Source organism: Protopterus annectens, chromosome 7.part0 (genome assembly GCF_019279795.1).
Source record: "Protopterus annectens isolate FY-2018-M chromosome 7.part0, PAN1.0, whole genome shotgun sequence".
Taxonomy (NCBI): Eukaryota; Metazoa; Chordata; order Ceratodontiformes; family Protopteridae; genus Protopterus; species Protopterus annectens.
The window spans coordinates 311,869,363-311,892,612 of NC_056739.1; the positions used below are offsets into that span (position 1 = coordinate 311,869,363).

Sequence of the window (23,250 nt, forward strand, 5' to 3'; positions counted from 1 at the left end):
CCGCCAGTTCTTATTAATAATGTCCATGATCGGTTCAATATCTGTGATGTAAAACATGGGTATTCTAACTTGGCTTGATGTAAATCTATTTGGGTGAGTTGTATCATCACTAGCAGAAGAATAATACGGTCTGGCTCTGTCTAGCCTAAGACTATCAAGTTCTACAAAGTTCCTCTCTATCTCATGAGGTTTATAATCCCTGTCATTTAACCTCTTTTTTTTTAAACCAGCCAACTCTTTGCGAAATCCCTCTTCTGTGGCATTCAGTCTAGAGGCTCTCATCCCTTGCCCCCCTAATAACATTTCTAAATATATACTGGGAATGCATACTATCTCTGTACAACAGTGTTCTTGTAACATTGTTTTCTGTATACCCCAGTGTTAATATAACCATTCCCAAGTCTTTCCACATATACATCCAAGTATTCTGTCCTATCACTAGATTAATTCATAGTGAATTGTAAATATGCAAATTTTTCATTCAGTTCCACCAGGAACCTTTCCGATTCTGTGACTGTACCTGCCCATACTAAAACGAGATCATCGACAAAACGTCGATAAAATTTAACATAAAGTGCATACATATCCATCTTGAATAATGTGTCATCCTCCCACAATGCCATGAACATGTTGGTGTAGCTATTGGCACAGGAGGTGGCCATAGCTACGCCATCCCGCTGAATATAAGTGTGGTTGTTAAATGACCTCTAAGAATGAGCCGATCAAGTCTATATGTTCCTGCCTGTATTCACTATGTCTATGTAAATATGTATTCACTGACTGAACACCTAAGTCATTAGGTATGATAGTAAAAAGAGACTGGACGTGTAAGGTAACCAGATAGTAGCCTGGATTCAGTGCCACTGAGCCGCTATACTGATACCAAACAATTTTTGGTTGACCTGTATCTTTAAGAATGTAATTATTTTTGTCTAAGATGGATCACAGCCATTTTTCTGCATACATTGAAAAACGGCTCAGTGGCCCATCCTCTCCCAGCCACTATCGGCCTCATAGGTGGATTATAGCCATCCTTATGAATTTTGGGAAGGCCTTGTATAATAGAGAGCAAGGGATATGTCACTTTCAGGAAATTATAAAAGCCAATGTCTATTAGTTTACTTTTTAACGGGTCTTCCAACATGGACTGAATTCTCTCCTGTATGGAATGTATTTCATCTATGCTAATATGACAATAAAACTGGTCATTACCTAGCATAGTTTCCATGTTCCTGATATAATCTTCCTTATCGATGATAACTACAGGACCTCCTTTATCAGCAGGTCGAATCATAATGGAATAGTCATTCTGCAACCCTTTCAAAGCTGTACGTTCATTAAAGTTCAAATTATATCTCAAGTTCATATATATTTTCTTATTATCATAATATTTATACAGGTTATCTTCTACCATGTTATTAAATGCATCTACTAAAGGATGAGGGTTAGGCATATACAAACTAGGCCTCTTAAAAGTGCGCTCACTGCTATTTAACTGATTTCCATAGAGGGAATAAATGTAAGCCCTTTGTTTAACACAGATGCATTTATTCCCTTTATGAGCAGTGACATGACTGATACCATGGTAGATGTGAAATGCTTTACTAGAAATGTTATGCTCAAACTTGAGTTTGGAAATCAGTTCAGATATTGAACATACTCTAACAAATAGTCTTTCCCTCCATGCCATATTAACCAACAATCATCGAGAAATCATCTCCAGATGTCTATCTCGGACAAATAGATATTGTGTAAACTATCATATATTAATAGATCCTCTAAATAGCCCATGAGCAAATCAGCATATATGGGGGCAAAAGATGCTGCTTTTGCTGTTCCTTAAACTTGGCAATAGCAATCCCCCTGGAAAAATATAACATTTTTAGTAAGAACATGTTCCACCACACGTAATAGCAATGTGTTAAAACCTGGAGGATATATATCCGCTTTCTCTAACCAATACCCAGTAGCTTCCAGTCCAGCCCAGCCCAATAATGGTATATAATGCTGTCACATCTAATGTACACAGTAACCAGTGTGCTTCCAGTTGAGAATTCTCTATTATTGTCAAGAATTCAGTTGTATCTTCAGTTCTAGCTCTGACCATCTTCAATAAAGACTGCAAGTGTTGCTAGAAAAGCTGATAACGGCTCTGTTGGAGATCCAACACTGGTACTGGTCTGCTCGGTGGTTTTTCTAGGTTTTTATGAATCTTGGACAACAAGTAAAGGATCTGTTGCTGGGGGTCATCAACCATTAAATGCGCTTTCACCTGTTGGGAAATTATCCCTTCATCACAGGCCAGGTCCAAAAATGTATCAGTCTCTCTCTTAAACCGAAAGGTGGGGTCAAGTGGCATGGGCATGTAATGTCTTGCATCCCTTAGCTGTGCACGGGCCTCTAATACATAGTCTTCAGTGTCCATAACCACTACCACCCCACCTTTATCCGCTGGGATGATGATAATATTAGTGTTGTCTTTTAAATTCCTAAATGCCTGTTGTTTCTTAACTGTCAAATTTTGATTCAATATTGTGGCTTCACAATTTCTAAAGTGTAGGTCTTTTTCATAACAGACTCTTGAAAAATCGCCACATGTTTATCCATTGGGGGCATGAACTTGGATTTTTGAAAACTAAATTTAGTAGTTCTCTGGACTCTATTCTGGGGACCAAAGTACAATTTCAAACTAAGTAACCGACAAAATGCCAACACATCCTCCACCACACTATCTTCATTCACAAAGAAACCAGGTATATATTTGAGTCCTTTATTAAGCAATTGTTCCTCCACTTCTGTTAGTTACAGAACAGATATTGTGGACATTGTACACCACATTTACTGGTGACCCAGCGTCTGTAATGGCATAGTACATTGCTTATATTTGTTATGATGTTTATCGTGTTACACTGCTGCAGTCATTACACTTGGGTTATCCTGCCGTCAGGCAGTTCCCCAGTCGGCCTGAGTTCCAAAGTCTTGGTCTGGCGTCGGTTGCTGTTGCCTCCTCCCTGACATCAGTGCGACAGGGGTATATAAGATGCAGCCAACACCATTTTCTTCAATCTTTCTTGCCGCGGGGTGCCCGAAGCAAAAGCAGTTCGCAAGTGCTGGTCAGCCGTCTCTTGAGATTTTCATTCCGAATCCAGAACTGAAGTCTTCTACAAAGCTAAGTACCCCATTGGGGAAACTTTTTCTTGCCTCAGACCGATGTCAGTAAAAGTTAATAACTGTATTTCTTGTGGGAAGCAAATACCTCATAAGGATTTCCATTCCTATTGTATCCCATGCCTAGGCCCAGACCACGACATCACTGGTTGTCGGTTTTGTGCTAGGTTTAATAAGCTCACTATTAAACGTCGGTTTGATTTTGCCCTACATTATTTTGGTAGAAAATTCAATTATACCATGCCGTCGGAACTTCCGACGACCGGAATGCACAAAAAGTGCAAAGACAAGGATAGGCATCCGAGGCCTAAAACTGACGACAAAGCCTCTTCTAGGCCAGTCGCTGGTTCTCCGGTTTTCAGCGAGGCGCCTTCGCAGCCCCTGACTATCACTTCTGTAGAACCACAGTCCGCCTCTGACTCCCACGTGGAGATGGCTGGGCCTTCGGACACACAAGTTATTCAGCCTACCGAGACTAATCTTTCAGAGGGATCCAGAGTAGCTGAGCAACCCACAGCTTCAGAGGGTGTCTACAGACCTACTCAGTTAAGCATTAAACCCTCAGCTAAGTCTAAGCCTCCTTTAAAATCAAAGAAACAAATACAGCATTCTCCAGGACAGGCCTCCATGCCTAAGAAACAAATGCTCAAAATAGCTGAAGACCTAATCGCTCTGATCAGGGGGGTCCCATCCCCCTCCTGGTAAAAGGCCTAGACAGGATGCAGACTATGACTCATCTGACCAGGTGTCCATCTCTTCTGATTCATCCTCAGACTTGGGATACTCTTTACCCCCTTATGAGGATTCTGATGCTGAGGAATCAATTCCGTCAGCCTCACCGCCTGAGGACTACTCCTTTGGGGAAATTCTACATACCATGAGGGAGCATTTCCACTGGGAAGGCCAGAATTACTCAGAATCCAAGAAAAGGCTCAGAGACTTCCTTTTATTACCTCAACACAGACCCCTTGCTATTCCGCCAGTGTTAGATATTGTGGATGATGTGTATACTGAATCCAGCTTTAAGTCCTGATTCCTTACCTCCAGCCCCTGTTAAACCTGACAGATACTACAGAGTCCCTGACTCAAATAAATTTCTATACAAAAGCCCTGTAGCCGACCCTGAATCTATTTCTCAGGGACCCACAGGAGTTGAGGCCTCATTAGCCAAGAATCCAGTCCCCTCTGACAGAGATTCCAGAGCATTAGACAGATGGGGAAAGAAAGTATATACGTCTGCTACTTTAGCAATGAGAGCCTTAAATTGCCAGTTTCACATGCAAAAATATCAGCAATTTTTACTGTCTCAGTTAAAACAGAAAATGCTTCCAGAATCAGATCCTCCTAATTTTAAAGAAATGCAGGATTTATTGCATGCAGCTGAACAAGTGGGAAGGCATACTTTGCAATGTGGTTTTGATTCTCTAGAGGCCTCCTGCAGAGCAGCAGTTACAGGCAGTTACAGGCTCTGTCATCAGAAGACATGCTTGGTTAAAAGGACATACGTTACCTGATCATGCTAAAGCAAAATTATTGGATGCACCTTAGCAGCAGGATGTGTTATTTGGAGTTAAGGCAGAAGAGGTATTAAAGAAAATGGAGGCTAAGGCAAAATCTATGCAAACGGTGAAGGATTTCGTACAGGTTCAGCCTCCTAGATTTAGCAGAAACTGGCCAACTAAGAATTGGTCCTTTCCAACCTCAAAGGGGAAGATGCAGATGTCCAAGAGGTAGAGGTCAAACACAAGGTCCTTATAGGCCTCGACAATGGATTGCATCAGGCCAGAAAGAAGGGGAAGACAGGCCCCAACCATATAAAAAGCAGCTCCAATGACTTCCCACTACAGCTGCCAAACAAATCCCTCTTGGCAGCCCCCTTGGGAGGAAAACTGGCACTCTTCTACCACAATTGGCAAATGATCACCAAAGACAAATGGGTTCTCAACATTGTATTTCAAGGTTAGGTTCCACTTTCAGACTCTGCCAAAGTTAAAAGGAATGCCAAGTGTGCCACCAAATCAATGGGCAGAGGCTCAAAAACAAATTACAACACTCATGGATATGAGAGCTATTCAAAAGGTACCATCACAGGAGCAAGGACAAGGATTTTACTCAAGACTCTTTCTGGTACCCAGAAAGGACAAAGCCTGGAGGCCCATTCTGGATCTTTCATCTCTAAACACTTACCTGGATGTTCCGAAAGTCAAAATGTTGACATTACTGCAGCTTCTTCCCATGCTGGGCAAGAAAGCTTGGCTCATGACTTTGGACCTCAAGGAGGCATACCTGCATGTCCCTATCAGACAAAACTGCAGAAGATACCTCAGATTCATAGCTGGTTCAATGCACTACCAATTCTATGCACTGCCCTTTGGCTCATCTACTTCGCCCAGGGTCTTCACAAAGTGCCTGGCACCAGTAATTGCATTTTGTAGACAGAAAGGAATTGAAATTTATCTGTACCTGGACGACTGCCTGATTCAAGCAGAGAGCAAGGACATTCTTCTAAAGCATCTGGCATTTGTAAAAAAGTTACTAAGTTGCCTGGGGTACACAGTAAATGAAAAGAAATCAAAACTAGTGCCCTCACAAGAGATTATATTCCTGGGTGCCAGCTTGAACACAACGGCCCAGATGGCTTATCTCACACCAGACAAGCAAAGACAACTGACTCAATACTTTCAATTGATAGCAACAAAGACCCAACTCCCTGCAAGAAAAATTCTGCAGGCCTTGGGTTACATGGCATCCTGCATACTACTAATTCCATATGCCAAACTGCATATGAGGAAACTACAATGGTACCTAAAGAATGTATTGTCTCAACACTGTCAAAGTTTGGAAACAGTTATACCACTAATCCCTTGCCTTCAACAGGAGTTTGTGGTGGGCTCAAGCTTGTCACCTCAACAAATGACGGCCTTTTACACAACCCACAGCCAGGCAAACTCTGACAACAGATGCATCGGATTACGCCTGGGGAGCACACATGGCAGGCAAATGTATTCAGAGCACGTGGCCCGCAGAACAAAGGCATCTTCACATCAATCAAAAAGAGATGCTAGCTGTACAAAATGCCCTTATAGCTTTCAAGGGCCTGCTGCATCCAGGACAACTACTGATAGACAACACCACAGTTATGTGGTACATAAACAAGCAAGGGGGCACTCACTCCTACCCCCTATGCAGACAAGCCATGACCTTGTGGAACACAGCTATAAACCTTCAAGTTCATCTGCAAGCACAATCCTGCCAGGAGAGAAAAATACACTGGCAGATTACTTAAGCAGAAACATCATGGATCCCCATGTATGGGAATTGAATCCACAAATATTCAGAATGATAACATGGTGGAGGCCGGACATAGATCTGTTTGCATCCCCAATAAACTACCAGCTACAAAAATTCTGCACAAGGAGTTACCATCCACAAGCATGGAAAGTGGATGCCCTCTCATTCAGCTGGGAGAACCTACAAGTATACGCTTTCCCACCACTACCTCTCCTGCCAAAGGTACTCATAAAAGCCAGGCAAGAAGAGCCAAAGATAATCCTGATTGCACCAGACTGGCCACGCCAACACTGGTACCCAATCTTAAGGAGCTTAGCACAAGAACCACTCTGGATTTTGCCTCATATCCCACATCTGCTGACTCAGCACAACAATCAAATACTACACAGCCAGCTATAGACCTTAAACCTAGCTGCATGGAAGATTCTTTAGTCAAGCAAGCAATGCCTGTCTCCAAAGCTGTTATGGATGTCATTCTGGAGGCCAGAAGGCCAAGTACCAGGAAAATCAATGTAGTGTGTGTAGGCTATGTAGGCTTAGGCTGGTGCCTGGGCAGAGCAACTTATAGACCCAAAATCAGAAAAAAGGCCAGGCCAAGGGAAAGGAAAAAAGTAGTTTAATAAAACTGAAACTAGACCGGTTTCAGCAGCAAGGCTTTCATCAGTAGTACCAGGAAAGCCTGTTCGGATAAATGGAAGAGATTCTGTGCCTGGAACCAAGCTCACAGCCTTGACCCTCTTGTCCCAAACATTCCTCAGATGCTACAATACTTAACTGAGATGCTGGACAAAGGCCTCTCCTTCTCATCCATCAAGATCCACGCCTCTGCCATCTCTGCTCATTACAACACGGATCCACCAATTTTCTCTAATCTTCTGTTAAAACAGTACCTCAGAGGGGCTAAAAACATAAGACCGCCCCATAGAGCACCTGCTCCAGCTTAGGACCTCAACTTAGTTTTGGAAAAAACTAACTTTACCTCCTTTTCAGCCAGCTAACAGCAGAATTAAAATATACCTCTTGGAAAACTGCTTTGCTCCTGGCAATAACATCAGCGCGAAGAGTTTCAGAATTACAGGCACTAATGGCAGTGGAACCTTTCCTCATTTTCCACCAGGACAGGGTGTCTTTAAGAACTAACCCTACATTTATGCCAAAGGTGGTATCCAGTGTGGCTCTAAACCAAACTATTCACCTGCCAACTTTTTCTCCTAAACCACAGAATAAAGAGGAGAAACTACTGCACTCTTTGGACATTCACAGGCAGTTATGCTTCTACTTGGACAAAACCAAAGCTTTCAGAAAATCTGAGCAATTATTGGTAGCATATGCTGCAGGAGCACAGGAAAAAGCCATTTCAAAACAGACAATTTCAAAATGGATAGGACATTGTATACGTTTCTGCTACACATACCATGGAAAACCTGTACCTAGCAGCATTAGATCTCACTCCACCAGGGCAATAGCCACTTCAGCTGCCTACCAGGGGAGTACCTACCAAGGATGTTTTGGAAGCAGCAACTTGGGAGTTCTGTACATACCTTCACCAAGCATTACAATCTGCCTCTATACTCTAAATCCAGAGCTGGCTTCACCACTGCAGTACTGCAGGGCCTTATAGCCCCCACTAATGCCTTATAGAACCAGCCACCCTACCTCAGCTTTGGGATTCTACCCAAGTGTAATGACTGCAGCAGTGTAACATGATGAACATAGTACAGTTTTGTACCTACCATAAATGTAGATGTTCGAGTGTATACACTGCTGCAGTCCAGGTTACCCTCCCTCCTTCCCCTCCTACTGGCTGGTACGTACCAATGTCTTCTACCCTTACTACCTATGGGGAGTATATTCTGGTAGCTGTAAGTTGTTTTTTGCTTTTCTCATGTATGTTTTATTAGCAATTGGAATTGTCTACCTATTTGGAGGCACCTGACATCTGGGGCAAGAAAAACTGAAGAAAATGGCATTGGCTGCATCTTGTATACCCCTGTCGCACTGACATCAGGGAGGAGGCAACAGCAACCGATGCCGGACCAATACTTTGGAACTCAGGCCGACTGGGGAACCACCTGACGGCAGGATAACCCAAGTGCAATGACTGCAGCAGTGTATACACTCGAACATCTACATTTATGGTAGGTACAAAACTGTACTTTTTCTACCCCTTTGGTGTCTTGGCCTAAAGGTTATTCCATGCCTCTTTGTTTCTTAGAACTGGATAACCCCCTAATAAGTGTTTGTTCCACATCAGTAGCTGATGATTCTTTCTCTGAAGTACTGCTATTTTCTATGGCAGATTTTTTAAGGATTGACCTGGGTCTTTTCCTTTTTACTCTCTATCTTACCCCCTCCCTCAGAAAACTTAACACTCTTCCTGAGGTCAAAGGGTCTCCCATGCTCATAATCCTTAATGTCTCGATTGAACTTTTGAAGTTTTTTACTTTTCAAAGATTTTTTGAAGTTATTTTACTTTTCAAAGACTTCTCCAGGGCTAATAAATCTCTAGATAATTTGGTTAAACACTGTTGGTACCAGGCTTGTCCCTCAAATGGTTTTAAATCCTCACATACTTTTTGTACATCTACACAATTTTTGTCAACCACACGTTCATAGTGTGAAGACAAAATGTTTACAAATGTCACTGAGGCATCCTGCTGTGCCTCTGCCCATTCTTGACTCAATATTTCATCAGCCATACTCACATAAGGCATTGTCCAGACCCTAAGGCCTCTAGATGTTATATTTTTGGCCTCATGGGCCTTAAACAACTTCAGATGCCACACATTAGTACGTAACCTGGTCATCCCCTTCCTTAATTTACTAAATAGTTCACTACATTGGTCAACCACATGGGGTATATCACCCAAATGCCCCTCTGTTCTATCGACTCCAAAAACATGTAAGTCATGCTTATCAGCAGACAAGCCTTGTAGTATAGTAACTAGGTCCATTTTGAAAAGTACCCCCCAAATTTGCCTTCAACTATTAAATTTAAATAATTTAAATTCAATACTATAACCTTATGCCAATCCCAAATTGAAAAATTACAATTCAAATGGCCTTCAAAAAAACTACAATGCCACCTGTTAAAATGGCATCCCATGACATTTCAATTTTGCAAGACCATCCGACTAAGTTTTACAGCTCAAACAGATATTAATGTGCCTAAACTGTTAGTTATTAATAGCTGCACTAAAGTAGGTTGTTAGTGTCTGTACTAACACAAAATCAACCCCTTTTTTATAAATTTAAGAACAAAACAGTTGGCATAATATTTGAAATACTGTGACTGTCTTACAAATATTACCTATTGTGAAATGCTGCATACACCTTCTTGTGCTGTATATATTTAACCAATGCATTTGAAAATTAGTGCCCCCTCACATGATCCAACACAGGGCCATATAAAACTAACAATTTACATAATCCAAATACTACAACATAATTTCAGATACAATAATATTACCCTTTCACGAACAGTCCCAATTTCAAACCTTTCTTCCCCACTCCAAATTTCTAACAGTTATATTCAAATTCCCTTCATCGAATGGTCCGCCGTTGTAAAAATATAGGTTCATAGTAAGTACTAGGCTATCTGCCCGAGGGCAACTATAAGCCTAGCCAGAATGTGTTTGCTTTCGCCACCCCCTTAGATTAGTTCCCTGTGCCTCTGTCCAGCAGAGCCACTGCAGTGATCCCTGGGGTAAATTTTCTGTTTCCCATCCACTCGTCAAAAGGTTTCTCTTGAAGAGTGTTAGTGAGGGGCTCTGCCTAATGTAGATTGGAATCCTGTTCCAAAGCATGGGGAGTCTCCAGGACAGGAATCTATCCGTCCAGCACATCTTATTTTTCGTTGTGGTGTGGTTTAGATCCCTAGAGCATGTGGCTCTCGGGGGTTTGTTTTTTTTAGCTGGAGCATGTCCATCAATTCTGGGTTGGACATGGCCGTGTATGTCAGGCAGAGATCACCTCTGAGTAAGTGGTATGCAACCGAGTACAGCTGGAGTTTCTTCAGTCGGGCTGCATAGGGCATATGTTTGAGGCCATTAATCCTCTTGGTGAGGTACTTCTGTGGTCTTTCCAACTGTTGCAGGTGTCTTGTAAGGTACATCCCAAATGGGGCGTTGTACTCTATGATGGGTCTGATGAGTGATGAGCAGAAGGGCACAATGACCTCTTCTGTTCTAGATGCGAACCCTTTGTGATTAGGTGGGCCACATAGAAGGATTTTCTAACCACCTTGGCAATATGATTATCAAAGGAGAGATTACTGTCTACTTGGGTCCCCAGATCCCTCATTACATTTTCTGTATTTAGGGAGACTACCATGTATGTGGTAGTTCGCGGGTACTTTGTTTTTTCCAAAGGGGATGACTATGCACTTTTTGGCATGTAGCTTGAGGCCATTATTTTGACACCAGGTATCTGTCTCAGTGAGACCCTTCTGGAGGATGTCTGTATCAGCTGGAGCGTCAATTATGGCCCCCAGTTTGCAGTTGTCTGCGAACTTGGTCAGCCATAGTCCTCCTGTGCTTGCCTGTACCTCTGACACGTATATACAGAACAGGAGGGGTCCCAGGACTGAGCCCTGGGGGACGCCACTTGTAACTGATTTAGAGTCAGACCTAGAGCCTGCAACTCTCACCATGTGGGTTCTATCCGTGAGCCAATTGGCAACCCATCTTGTGACATAGGGGTTTATGTTCAGGCTGGTGAGCTTGTCTATAATACCAGAATGGGGAGTGGTGTTGAAAGCCTTTGTGAGGTCTAGGTAGGCTGTGTGGACCTCCTTTTCCTCGTCTAAAGCCTTGGTAACTGTCTCAAAGAAGTCCACCAGGTTTAGGAGGCATGATCTGCTCTTAACAAAGCCAAACTGGCTAGAGTCCAATATTTGAAGGTTCCTAGTGTCTTTGTTAATGTATTCCATGATGATACGCTCCATAGCCTTGCAGACCAGGCTAGTCAGGCTTGTAGGGCGACAGTTCTCGGGGTCCGTTGTGGCTCCACCTTTGTGGAGTGGGATAACTGTTGCTGTGCACCACTTTATGGGTACGTAGCCTGTAGAGAGGCTGAGTTTGAACAGTGTGTTTAGGTGAGGGGTTAGTTAATTATGAAGTTCATGTAAGACACAGCCTGGGACACCTTCTGGTCCCATTGAAGCTGTATTTTTGGCTTTGGATAGGGCTGTTTTAAACTGTATCAGTGATTGCTGGGCACTGCATTCTTTTGGTGTGGTTATGGGCCCTTTAGGGGGTGAGAGGGGGGTGAAGTTTGCACTAAACCTGTGTGCCAGAATGTTAGCAATATCAATCGGTTTAGTGTATTTTGTGCCATTCTGCACCAACTCAGAGCAGATCTGAGAGTTGCCACTTAAGTTCTTGACATAGCTAAAGAACGCTTTGTGGTCATCTTTGGAGTCCTTGGCAGTTTTTCTTTTGAAGCTAGCCATGGATGATTTTATGAGGGATCGTAGTTTCTTGCTGATACTGATCAGCGATGTCTTTCCTTCTTGGGATTTTACACTTTTCTGCACTAGTTTCCTCCTATTGTATAGCTTTTTTATGGCAGGGGTCCACCAGACTGGTTTCCTTTTCTTGGAGGAGTGAGTCATGGTTTTGCTTGGGATAGCAAGATCCATGCATTCTTGCAGGTGCTCATAGAGTGCCTTTGTAAGGGATTCAGCAGCTTGGACAACGTTGTCCTTTAGCATGGGGGCTTTGAACCTTTCCACCTCTATCTTAAGTAACGTGAAGTTTGCTTTTGAAAAGTTTTTCACGGTGGTTTCCTTGATTGGGGGTGAGGGCAGAATGTGGATATCCAGAGTGATTAGTCTATGGTTTGATCTAACCAGCAAGGGTTTTATCTCCGGTGTAGAACACTGGTCGCCCATGCTGGTGATGACCAGGCCCAATATGTTGTCATCTCTGGTGGGGGTGTTGACCAGTTGATCCAGTGCATTTGAGTTTATAAATTCTAGGAAGCGTTGGGCAAGGGAGTTAGTACTTGAGTAGTTCTTCCAGTTAATGTTTGGGTAATTGAAATCATCCAATATTAGGGCGTTTGGTAGGACCTTCATATTTTCCAGTGTCTTCAGAAAGCGGAATGGGGGGCCTGGGTCATGGTGGGTGATCTATAGCAAGCTACAATTTGAATTGCAGTTTTACCCATTGTTAGTTGCACATGGATGATCTCTGAGGCATTGTGCTGTGCCCTAACTTGGAGGTGTGGGTATCTTTGATGAATATGGATACACCCCCACCTTTTGTGTTTCGGTCCGGGTTCTGTGGCCGAAAAGTATGGTATGAGTTACAGCCTGGTAGTGCTGGGGTGCTCTCTGGAGCCTTAAACCAGGTTTCTGTTACTGGACAGATATCAATGTTCTCCATACTGAGGAGTGCCTCGAGTGTATGCATTTTGAGGTTTAGACTTCTGGCGTTGAGTAGCATTGCCCTCAGTTTTTGGTTACTTGTGCTACTTACGGTGGTGGGTTTATCTTTTGAGCCTTGCCTAAAAAAGGCACTATGGGGGAGGCAGAAGCCTTGGCCAGTATTCAAAAGCCTAAGGGTGACCGGTGCAAGCCAACTCTTGTGAAGCAATGTGGCTTGTCGAGCATGTCATCCCAGATGGACAGATACTGGTTCCCCTTTGAATGCCACCAGAAACTTAGCCAGTTGTTGAAACTGATAATTTTTTCTTTATACTGTGGCATTGTTCTTGGTGAGGGCAGGATGCTACTCTGGGTCAGGGTCATACCGGCCTGGGCTACGTGATCAGAGAGCTCTTCCATGTCTCTTTTCATGTAGTCCAGGGAGGTACGTCTCGGGTCATTCACACCAACATGGACAAAGACTGAGTCGTATTTGTACTTGTTCTGGAGTGACCTGAGTGCTTGTGTTATGTGGCGGATCCTGGTGCCAGACAGGCAGCAAACTGTAACCTTCTCCTTGTTCAGCCTAGTTAGTGGGACATCAGTGTGCCTGACTGTCGAGTCACCTATTACTATTGTGTTGGGTATGTTATTTTGCCTTAAGGGCTGTGATTGAGTGGCACACTGATTATGTGAAATATGTGTTTCATGGTTTGTGATGATGGGGTGTGGAGGTTGCTTGGGTGTCTGCTTTGGAAGTCTCTGTTGCTTTTGCAGATTTTTATTTAGAGCCGCCGAGTATGTTTTCGTCCATTTATGTGCATTATTTGCCGGTGTTTGTTTAGTAGGTCTATGAGACTGTTGGTGTTGCAAGTATTTTCCTTCTCCTCTTGACTGTCAGTTCCAGTCTTGGGTTGAGAGAGCTTTGCCTCCAGTTTGGCTGTGTAATTGCATCTCTCGCATATATTAGTGTTTGATGGTAGGGAGGAGAGGGTTGTCTGTGTACATGAGGCAGTTGTAACATTGCTTCAAAATGCCCAGATTCACCAGTTGGACTGGAGCGTATGCCTGACACTGCCCTTTGGACATGGCTGAATAGGTAAAGTGAGCTGCAAACAAATCCACAAACGACTACTAGAATAACTTTTAAATTGACGAACCTGGTCACAATAAGAGCAACGCCTCTTAAAAACAACTTTGCAGTTTATTTTAGCAAAAATAAAAGTGAGCGTTTAAAACACATATACGCTTTCGGCAAGTAACATGACCTGCCTTCATCAGACAAAAGTTTAAAACCATTAAGCATCGGTATTTATAAGAACACCAAATATAAAGTATCCAATCAATTTAAAATAATTCATAATAATCTCATTCATTGGTTTCACATTAACAGAGGAACCTTAAAGTGCTACGCTACACATTACTTCGTAAAATATTTAAACCCTAATATTAAGCTTCAAGCTAAAGTTATTTATACTTATTGAAAATTACATATCATGCAATAATTACATAAAAATATCCCACACTCATCCGCATTAAAGTAATAACAATAATAGTAATAATAACGATAATAATAAATAATAAATATAACCAACCAAAATTGATAGTGCATTTTACCTGCTTTCCTGTTAAGATTTAAATATACTATATTAAAAAATGCACATTTTTTATTTTTTGATTTACCTATTGCATGTTAATAATTTTAACACTGGCTTTATAGATAACATTTCATTAATGCCAGGAAAAATATGAGCTCTGGTACGTATTTGCCAGAGCAATTCATTAATTTCCAAATGTATCTGCCAAGGGCCACCTCTATTATCAAGAAATCTTTTTTGTAAAATTGCATAACTAAAGGTGTAACTTTCATTTTCAATAACATGCCTGGCTAGGGCATTATTTACATTTATTTTGGTTGGTTATATGTAGGTAAAGTGAGCTGTTTTACTGATTAGCTGGTAGGGACGAATAGGGAGCCTTGTCCTTCTGGACAGCTTAGGGGGGGGTCTAGTGCTAGGGTTAATTATTGCTTGCTATGAGTTTTGAGCAAGTGCTGGGCTGTGAAATGAATGGTTTGAGTGCTTAAGTTGAAAGTTTGTCTAGTTCCAAGGGAAAAATTGAAGAGCAGACTTTGTGGAGTCAGGAATAGTTTAACCCTGGCTAACCAGCGTGCAAAACCGCCCAAAGGTGGTTTTTATAGCTGGGAAATGAAAGAGATAGAAATTGGCCCAAAGTGGCCAATAAACTGCTAACTTCTGGGCTACAGCAAACAAGGTGCACACATTTTAGAAAGAAACAGATCAAATAAGCAGGCACAATAAGCCTTTAACCAGAAATTCCCAGCTCAGAAGGGCAGAATCTAGCTTCTCCTCCCACAAGAGTGCAGACCACGAACCTTCTTAATGTAAAATAACTGGCCTGGAGCCCAAGTACTTAACCCAGAACTAATGCACTTTTAGAATAACAGACACTGAGCCTTCAATCAGCAATTCCCAACTTAGAAGGATGTAAGCTACCTGTCCTGCCTCAACAATGCAGTCCACAAACCTTCTTAATGTAAAACTGGTTTGAAGCCCAAGTGCTTAAACCATTAGGCTTACAATAACAGTTACAATTTAATCAGGCTACTACCAAGCAGTAATAACTGCAGCAGCATAATACAATTTAAGAAGAAGCACAAGCAAAATAAGGTAATAAAGTGGGAAGAAACACAATTACAGTAAAAGCAGATGAATAAAGTGCAATTTTTTTATATATATAACAATAGAAAACGAGCAAACTGATTTAGACAAATTACCCAGTTAACCAGTAAAAAAATCAAAACTGAGCCCTGTTCCAGAAGTCTTCAATCTGACAAGTTCTAGCCACACACTCTTGCCACTAGGGTGCAGGAGAACCTTCTCCAAAAAAGATGGCCTGGATTAGTGCTCATGTTATACAAACAAGGCTAGATTCAACAGGCCTGATTCTAGTCTATGCTACAGCAGACAAGGCGCACCAATATCAGAAACAGTTCAAATGAGCTGGCACAATAAGCCTTTAACCAGAAATTCCCAGCTCAGAAGGGTAGAATCTAGCCCCTCCTCCTACAAGAGTGCAGACCACAAACCTTCTTAATGTAAAATAACTGGCCTGGAGCCCAAATGCTTAAACCAGAACTAATACACTTTTAGAATAACAGACACTGAGCCTTCAGTCAGCAATTCCCAACTTAGGATGTAAGCTACCTGTCCTGCCGCAACAGTGCAGACCACAAACCTTCTTAATGTAAAACAACCGGTCTGAAGCCCAAGTACAATAACCAAAACACTTAGAATAACAGTTAAAATTTAATCAGGCTACTACCAAGCAGTAATAAATGCAGCAGAATAAACGCAATTGAGTACTTTTAAGAAGAGGAAAAAGCAAAATAAGGTAATAAAGTAGGAAGAAACACAAATACAGTAAAAGCAGATAGTGCAAATTGTGTTTTTTTTTTTATAGAACAATAGAAAACAAGCAAACTGATTTCAACAAATTATCCAGTTAACCGGTAAAAAACCTCAGAACTGAGCTCTGTTCCAGCAGTCTTCAATCAGACAAGCTCAGGGCCTAAGTGGGTATGCCTACTCAAATGTTCTCTCTGTATTAGGCAGGATGAGCTAATGAGACTAGACTAGGATAGAGCTGTTACAGACCCTGACAAACCTGACTTTACACTAAACAATCAAAAGGAACCTGTTTAGCGTTAGACACAGGTGATTATCCCCTCAAATTCTAACCAACAATCACTTTACATAAGGTGTTAGGGCCCCCTTATCAACACATAATAAGTGTAGCCAATGAAAGTGGCCACAGCACCCCATTAATGTATTATTTGTTCCAAAACAATAGGCCCGAGAAGCACAACACATTAAACTCCTTACAAAATCAGCCACCCCCAGCTGTAATGATCACAGGAACACACACACACACACACACACACACACACACACATATATATATATATATATATATATATATATATATATATATATATATATATATATATATATAACATCCATAAAGAACCAACATAGGCATTAAATCAGAACTTGAAATTCAAGCAATGTCTCATATTCACCCAGAACATAAATATCATAATGTCCAATGTCCTTCCTTTATTCATGGATGGCAGGCGCAACAAACACAACTCTTTAGTGCACTTAAATATATCTTTCCACGACTCTTCAATGCGCTTGCATATTTCCCCTCACCATCCTTATAGGTATTCAAACGCTCGTTTGGTGAAAAACACATAGGTAGCATCAGCAGATGTATTTGAAGTACTACCCCATCTCAAAATAACTTCAAAACATTGCAATGTCCCGTGTCAGGTTCAGAGACCGCCATATTAGTCCACTGGAACCAAATCAACACATTACTTCAGTCTTCCGACCAAAAACACTCCACATAAGGCCAATAATTGAGTCTTTAGGGAAAAAATATCAATAATTTTACATTTGTTCTTATGAAAATGTGCACAGCAGACCCAACTCTTCAGTACATCCAAAAGTATTGTAAGGTCTTGTATTGTTGCACTTGTTTGCAAAAGCCCATCCCAGTTATATCAGTAAGTTGAACAGTGTCCCATACCAAACAATGTCCTGTACAAACCAGTACTTACAAATTTCAATGTCCCATGTCAACTTATTCCCAAAAACTACCAACACACGATAAGCTGGATCAAAGTCGACACAATAATTGAGTTTTCCGACACAAACTCAACATAAACAATTCTATACAGCCACTCCAGGTTACCACAACAGTTGAATCTCTATCATTGCAGAATCAAAGCTATAAGTTTGGCAAAATAAAGACATTATCTTTCAAAGAACTGGAATTGTGATGCAATAGGTTGCCTCTTTTATAAGAGCCTTACTTGGGATTTCTAAAATAAACATTGATGTTGCAGATCTGAATGCAAGGTTTCTGTCTTTGGTGCATTTTAGCAGGTGAAGGAGGGGAGGACACACTTAATTTGTAAGATGAAGCCAGCATTTACACAAGACTGTAGCTAGGTTATTTGATCACCCCCCCTCAACTGTAAGTTGAGAACTAAAAAAAAAAAAAAAAACTCTTCTGCACTGAAACTGACGAAACAAAAAGCAGCTCAGCATTTCAGCCCTTTAGATATGACTGCAAATGTAGCCGTGGTGGTACGGCGGTAGCAATGTTACCTCACAGCAAAAGGTTCTCCCGTTAGATTCTCAGCTTAGCTTAGGAGTGCCTTCTGTGTGTAGTCTGCATGTCCTCCCCGCGGTTGGGTAGTGTTCGAAAGACATGCATGCGTAAATGAGCGTGCCCTCATTTAAGGTTGGGCGTCGAGCTGGCACCTCTGCGTTTCGTAAAAAAAATCTACTGCCAATCATTTGCGGATCGGAGTTCCGCTGTGACGACCCCTTACCGGGAAAAGCCAAAAGACAAACAAGACATGACTGCAAATACTGCATCAGCATTCATTTCCAAATGCCGGTACTGCCCTAGCACCCCCTGACATGTTGAGCCCAGGGTAGCTGCCAACTTCCTGCCCTAGCCACACCTCTGTATTTACAGGTATAGTAGGAGAATAAGGTAAAATCTTTTCACCTTCCTGGCAGACATACTTGTCTGTCCTGTAGGTAAAAGCCGTATGTTTTTTGGGTGATCTGCCGAAGGAACATGCTAATGTTATTACTTGTTCAGACTGTAAATTGTAGTATATGTGGAGAAGATGGTGGATCCACAGGTTTTCATACTTTACATGTAATGCATATTTGTGGACCACAGACAGGTTTCTTTAACTGTGCATTTATAGGTGTTGTAGTAGTGGAGTTGCATTACATTTGCTTTGTGGAAGATTAAGTGGAGACTATGGATATCTTGTTTACTCTTGAGGTGCATTTAATATTTTACCTCTCTTCTATCCCTAGTTCACCTTGGTACTTTCTCCATCTGTCCTGTGGATTCCATGTTCATACCACATTCCATCGGTCCATAACCACCTCTCTCTCTCTTACACACACACTCTCTCTTATGCATACTCTCTCTCTCCCTCCCTCTCTCTCTCTCTCTCTCCCTCTCCCTCTCTCTCCCCTCTCTCTCTCTCTCTCCTCTCTCTCTCTCTCTCTCCTCTCTCTCTCTCTCTCTCTCTCTCTCTCTCTCTCTCTCTCCTCTCTCTCTCCCTCCTGTCTCTCTCTCTCTCTCTCTCTCTCTCTCTCTCTCTCTCTCTCTCCCACACACACACACACACACACACACACACACACACACACACACACACACACACACACACACACACACAATCTTTCTCGCTCAAGTAGTAGTAGTTTTGGAGAGTCAGTGAGTAGTTGACTGCTGCAACCTGTTTCCTTGTCCCTGACTTCCTATTAAGGATGACGCCCTCACATCTCCCTAACAAGGACTTATAAAGCAATATTATGCCCCCCCCCCCCATGTTCATTTCTGTGCATTCCATTAACCATTCTGGTAGTCTTCAGCTGATGTATTTCTAGCAGTTTAATTTCTCTATTTCTGTATAGTTTCCATAGTTGCACAGAACACTCCAAGGTATATCCTGGCCAAGACAAAAAAGCATGAGCATTATTTGTATGTCTGTGCAGTATGCTTCCGTGGATTTATGCCCAAACATTCTGCTGTTTGATTCCACTGTCCTCACTCTGTTCTGTTGACCCAGTCCAGCTCTTATCAGCACCTCGCAGATTCTTTTCCTCCCAGATTGCTGCATCACACCAAATTGTAGCCCAAGTGCAGTATTTTGAATCCTGTTTGCACTGGCCATCAGCTGCCTCGTTCATCTCTGTTATCCTTTCTAAATCATTGTTTAGACTTTTAGAAGAAGCTTTAGCGTCGATGTGCCTAACATGGTATCATCAGCAAAGAAGCCGATCCTTTGCTTTCTCTCAGAAAACAAATGCAGTTGAGTGCAGGACTAAGGACTGACCCCCTGAAGTCCTCTGCTTGTCTCATTCCTTATTCGGTCAGTCTCAGTTAAGCATGTATATCCTGCAGGTATGTAGGCGCCTCAACTCTCTTAGTTCTCACCTGTGTGTGACCGAATCAAAGGCCTTGGTGAAGTCTTGGTAGGACCATTCCTACTGGTACTCCCCTAGCAGTTTCATATTTAACTCTGTCACAAAACAGGGTCAAGCTGCTCCTGCTGACTTACCAGCATTTCCTTCATGATTTTCCCTACTGTTGCTGTTAAACTAATAGGCCTGCAGTTCCTTCGGTTTTTCCTGTCCTGTTTCCATATAAGGATTTGCTGCGTCTTCCAGAGGCACATCAGGCACGGGTACATTAAGTATCTGGCCAGTGATCCATTGAAGATCTTCATCAAAGGATATGATGGCACACTGGTGAGATCCCTGGTGCAGATTGTGAAGCATTATTTAAAAGTATCAACTTATTTGTTGTGAAGGAGCAGTATGTATGTGGGTGGTCATTGTGAAGGAGCAGTATGTATGTGGGTGGTCATTGTGAAGGAGCAGTATGTATGTGGGTGGTCATTGTGAAGGTGCAGTATGTATGTGGGTGGTCATTGTGAAGGAGCAGTATGTATGTGGGTGGTCATTGTGAAGAAGCAGTATGTATGTGGGTGGTCATTGTGAAGGAGCAGTATGTATGTGGGTGGTCATTGTGAAGGAGCAGTATGTATGTGGGTGGTCATTGTGAAGGAGCAGTATGTATGTGGGTGGTCATTGTGAAGGAGCAGTATGTATGTGGGTGGTCATTGTGAAGGAGCAGTATGTATGTGGGTGGTCATTGTGAAGGAGCAGTATGTATGTGGGTGGTCATTGTGAAGGAGCAGTATGTATGTGGGTGGTCATTGTGAAGAAGCAGTATGTATGTGGGTGGTCGTACTGAATTAGTGTAAGAAATCTGCTCAGTAATGCTGTGGTTTGCTGAAAATGTTAAGTCTGTCTTAGATTTTATTGCTTAGTGCACACAGTTCAATAAACATTTAATGTTATTTCTAAGTTGGGCAAACTAAAATATTCATGGTAATTTTGTGTTTTGCAGAAATCCGTGCCCAACTGGTTGAGCAGTTTAAATGTCTGGATCAGCAGTCTGAGCTCAGAAACCAGCTCCTACAGGACTTCCAAGATTTCTTCAGGAAAAAAGCAGAGATTGAGGTGGAGTATTCTCGAAATCTTGAGAAGCTGGGAGAGCGGTTCTTAGCCAAAACAAGGAACACCAAAGACCCACATTATAAGTAAGTTAATTTGTGAGGTACACAAAAGGTACCCATTTGTATATTTTATTTTATGTCTGTAGTTTGGGTAACAGTGTTCTTCGTTAGCAGTACAATGATCAAGTAATGCCAGGAGCCTTGAGCGATCTGTCCAGGTTGAAATGTCCTTGGTGTGTTAATGTTAATTTATTTCTAGAGCAGAGTGCTTCAGAATGGGGATGGAAGACTTGGAGAAATTCATATCAGGATCTGCTGTACCTATGCCCATTTTAATATACACACACACACACACACACACACACACACACACACACACACACACACACACGTATAAATATAAAACATATCTTTTTTTAACTATTGCTATCATTGTATTTGCTGCTGCTGTCATTCAGTTGTTTACTGTTTTTGAATTTAGTCCCACTAAGCCTTGACCTGAGGTGGACTCTGTATAGTTTTGACCAAGACACTGGGGGAATTCCCCTGCTGTCTTTGTAGAAGTTGTCAGGGTGCCTAACCTTTCTGTGAGAGGTGTGACAGATGTAGAGGTATCTGGACTTTGAGGGGCTGAACACCAGTGATGTTTACGAAAGCATGACAGAATTGGAGGAAGGTTGGAAAAATAACTCTGAAGTGCCACAGCCCCAAGTGAGAGAGGCAGGAGTAGAACAGTCTGATGTACCATAGCCATAAGTGATGGAGGCAGCAGTAGTACAGTCTGAACTACCACAGTCCCACGTGATGGAGGCAGCAATAGTACAGTCTGAAGTACCACAGGCCCACGTGATGGAGGCAGCAGTATTGCAGTCTGAAGTACCACAGCCCCAAGTAATGGAAGCAGCAGTAGTGCAGTCTGAAGTACCACAGCCCCACGTGATGGAAGCAGCAGTAGTACAGTCTGAAGTACCACAGCCCCACATGATGAAGGCAGCAGTAGTGCAGTCTGAAGTACCACAGCCCCACATGATGAAGGCAGCAGTAGTGCAGTCTGAAGTACCAAAGCCCCACGTGATGAAGGCAGCCGTAGTGCCGTCTGAAGTACCACATCCCCACGTGATGGAGGCAGCAGTAGTGCAGTCTGAAGTACCACAGCCCCACGTGATGGAGACAGCAGTAGTACAGTCTGAAGTACCACAGCCCCAAGTGATGGAGGCAGCAGTAGTACAGTCAACTGCAATGGAAGCATTAATTGCAACAAATGTCAATGAACCTGACCAGAAGACTAATTCAAAAGATGGGAACACACTCTCACTTACAGGAATTGGGGAGACACAGGAATGAATAATTATGTTCTCACATATGGCTGCTGGTAGAAGTACAATGCCAGGTTTTAGAACAGACATTTTTATTGAGAATCCAGTATATGCAGTGATACCCACACTCATCCCCTGAAACGGGTATTTGTTTTGGAGAGCTGTAGTGCAGTTGTGTTCCAGAGCATTGGTGCAATTAGGTCTTCACATGAACTATTCTTTGACATGAAACAAGATGCTAATTACATTTTTGTAAACCTACTGGAAGGGAACAAAAACTGTACCTTTGTTTTGTTTGTTTGTTTATTTTACTGTACCTCTTGTGATTTACTTGTTAATGGAAGGAACATTATACAGGTTTATTTAAAGAAAATGATTTGTTTTGGCAGTAGATATTTGTAGTGCATTGTCCTTTTATTGTACAGTAGTGTCTGATGTAACTAAAATTACCGATGACTTCTTGCTATGGACATTTAATGTAACAGTGTTAATTATTACTAAAAACCTTCAGCTGTGTAACAGCATATTTCTAGCTGGGTGTTTGCCTTGGTGAAACAAGTACCTGTTTATACATATTGGTCAGACAAAGAAGAGACATTATCAAGCAAAATGTACAAAAAGCATTTGTGCAAACTCTGGGGAGACTGGGTATAACCATTCAAAAGTTTTGAGAGAACAGAAATACCAGTTTCAGTAAAGCAGAGTCCTGGATTGGTCATCTTTTCTTTTAGAGGCATGGATGGTGCAGACTGCTTGATGGCATTTAACAAGCCGAATTTTGGAGGAAGTAATGTGAGTGTGGTAAGCCTAGCACTTGTCTCCGTTTAAGGTTGTAACTTTGTTGATTCAAGTCTGTACTTGTATGTTTCAGGACTGTCTGAAGACCATGATTTTCTCTTCCCAGGGTAGGTGAGGTAGCATTGTCATCTCAGCTCTTCCTTCACCTAAGCTGCTGT

At 42.1% G+C, this 23,250-nt stretch overlaps 1 protein-coding gene across 5 annotated transcripts in view; it reads left to right on the forward strand.

Moving 5' to 3' along the window:
* Positions 1 to 23,250, forward strand: part of SRGAP2 (SLIT-ROBO Rho GTPase activating protein 2) — a 1,651,541-nt gene that overhangs the window by 568,402 nt on the left and 1,059,889 nt on the right. For all 5 annotated transcript variants that reach the window (XM_044076850.1, XM_044076847.1, XM_044076851.1 and 2 more), the window contains one exon: positions 20,870 to 21,062. In XM_044076850.1, the coding sequence (XP_043932785.1) occupies positions 20,870 to 21,062 (193 nt within the window). The remainder of the gene's footprint in view (positions 1 to 20,869; positions 21,063 to 23,250) is intronic.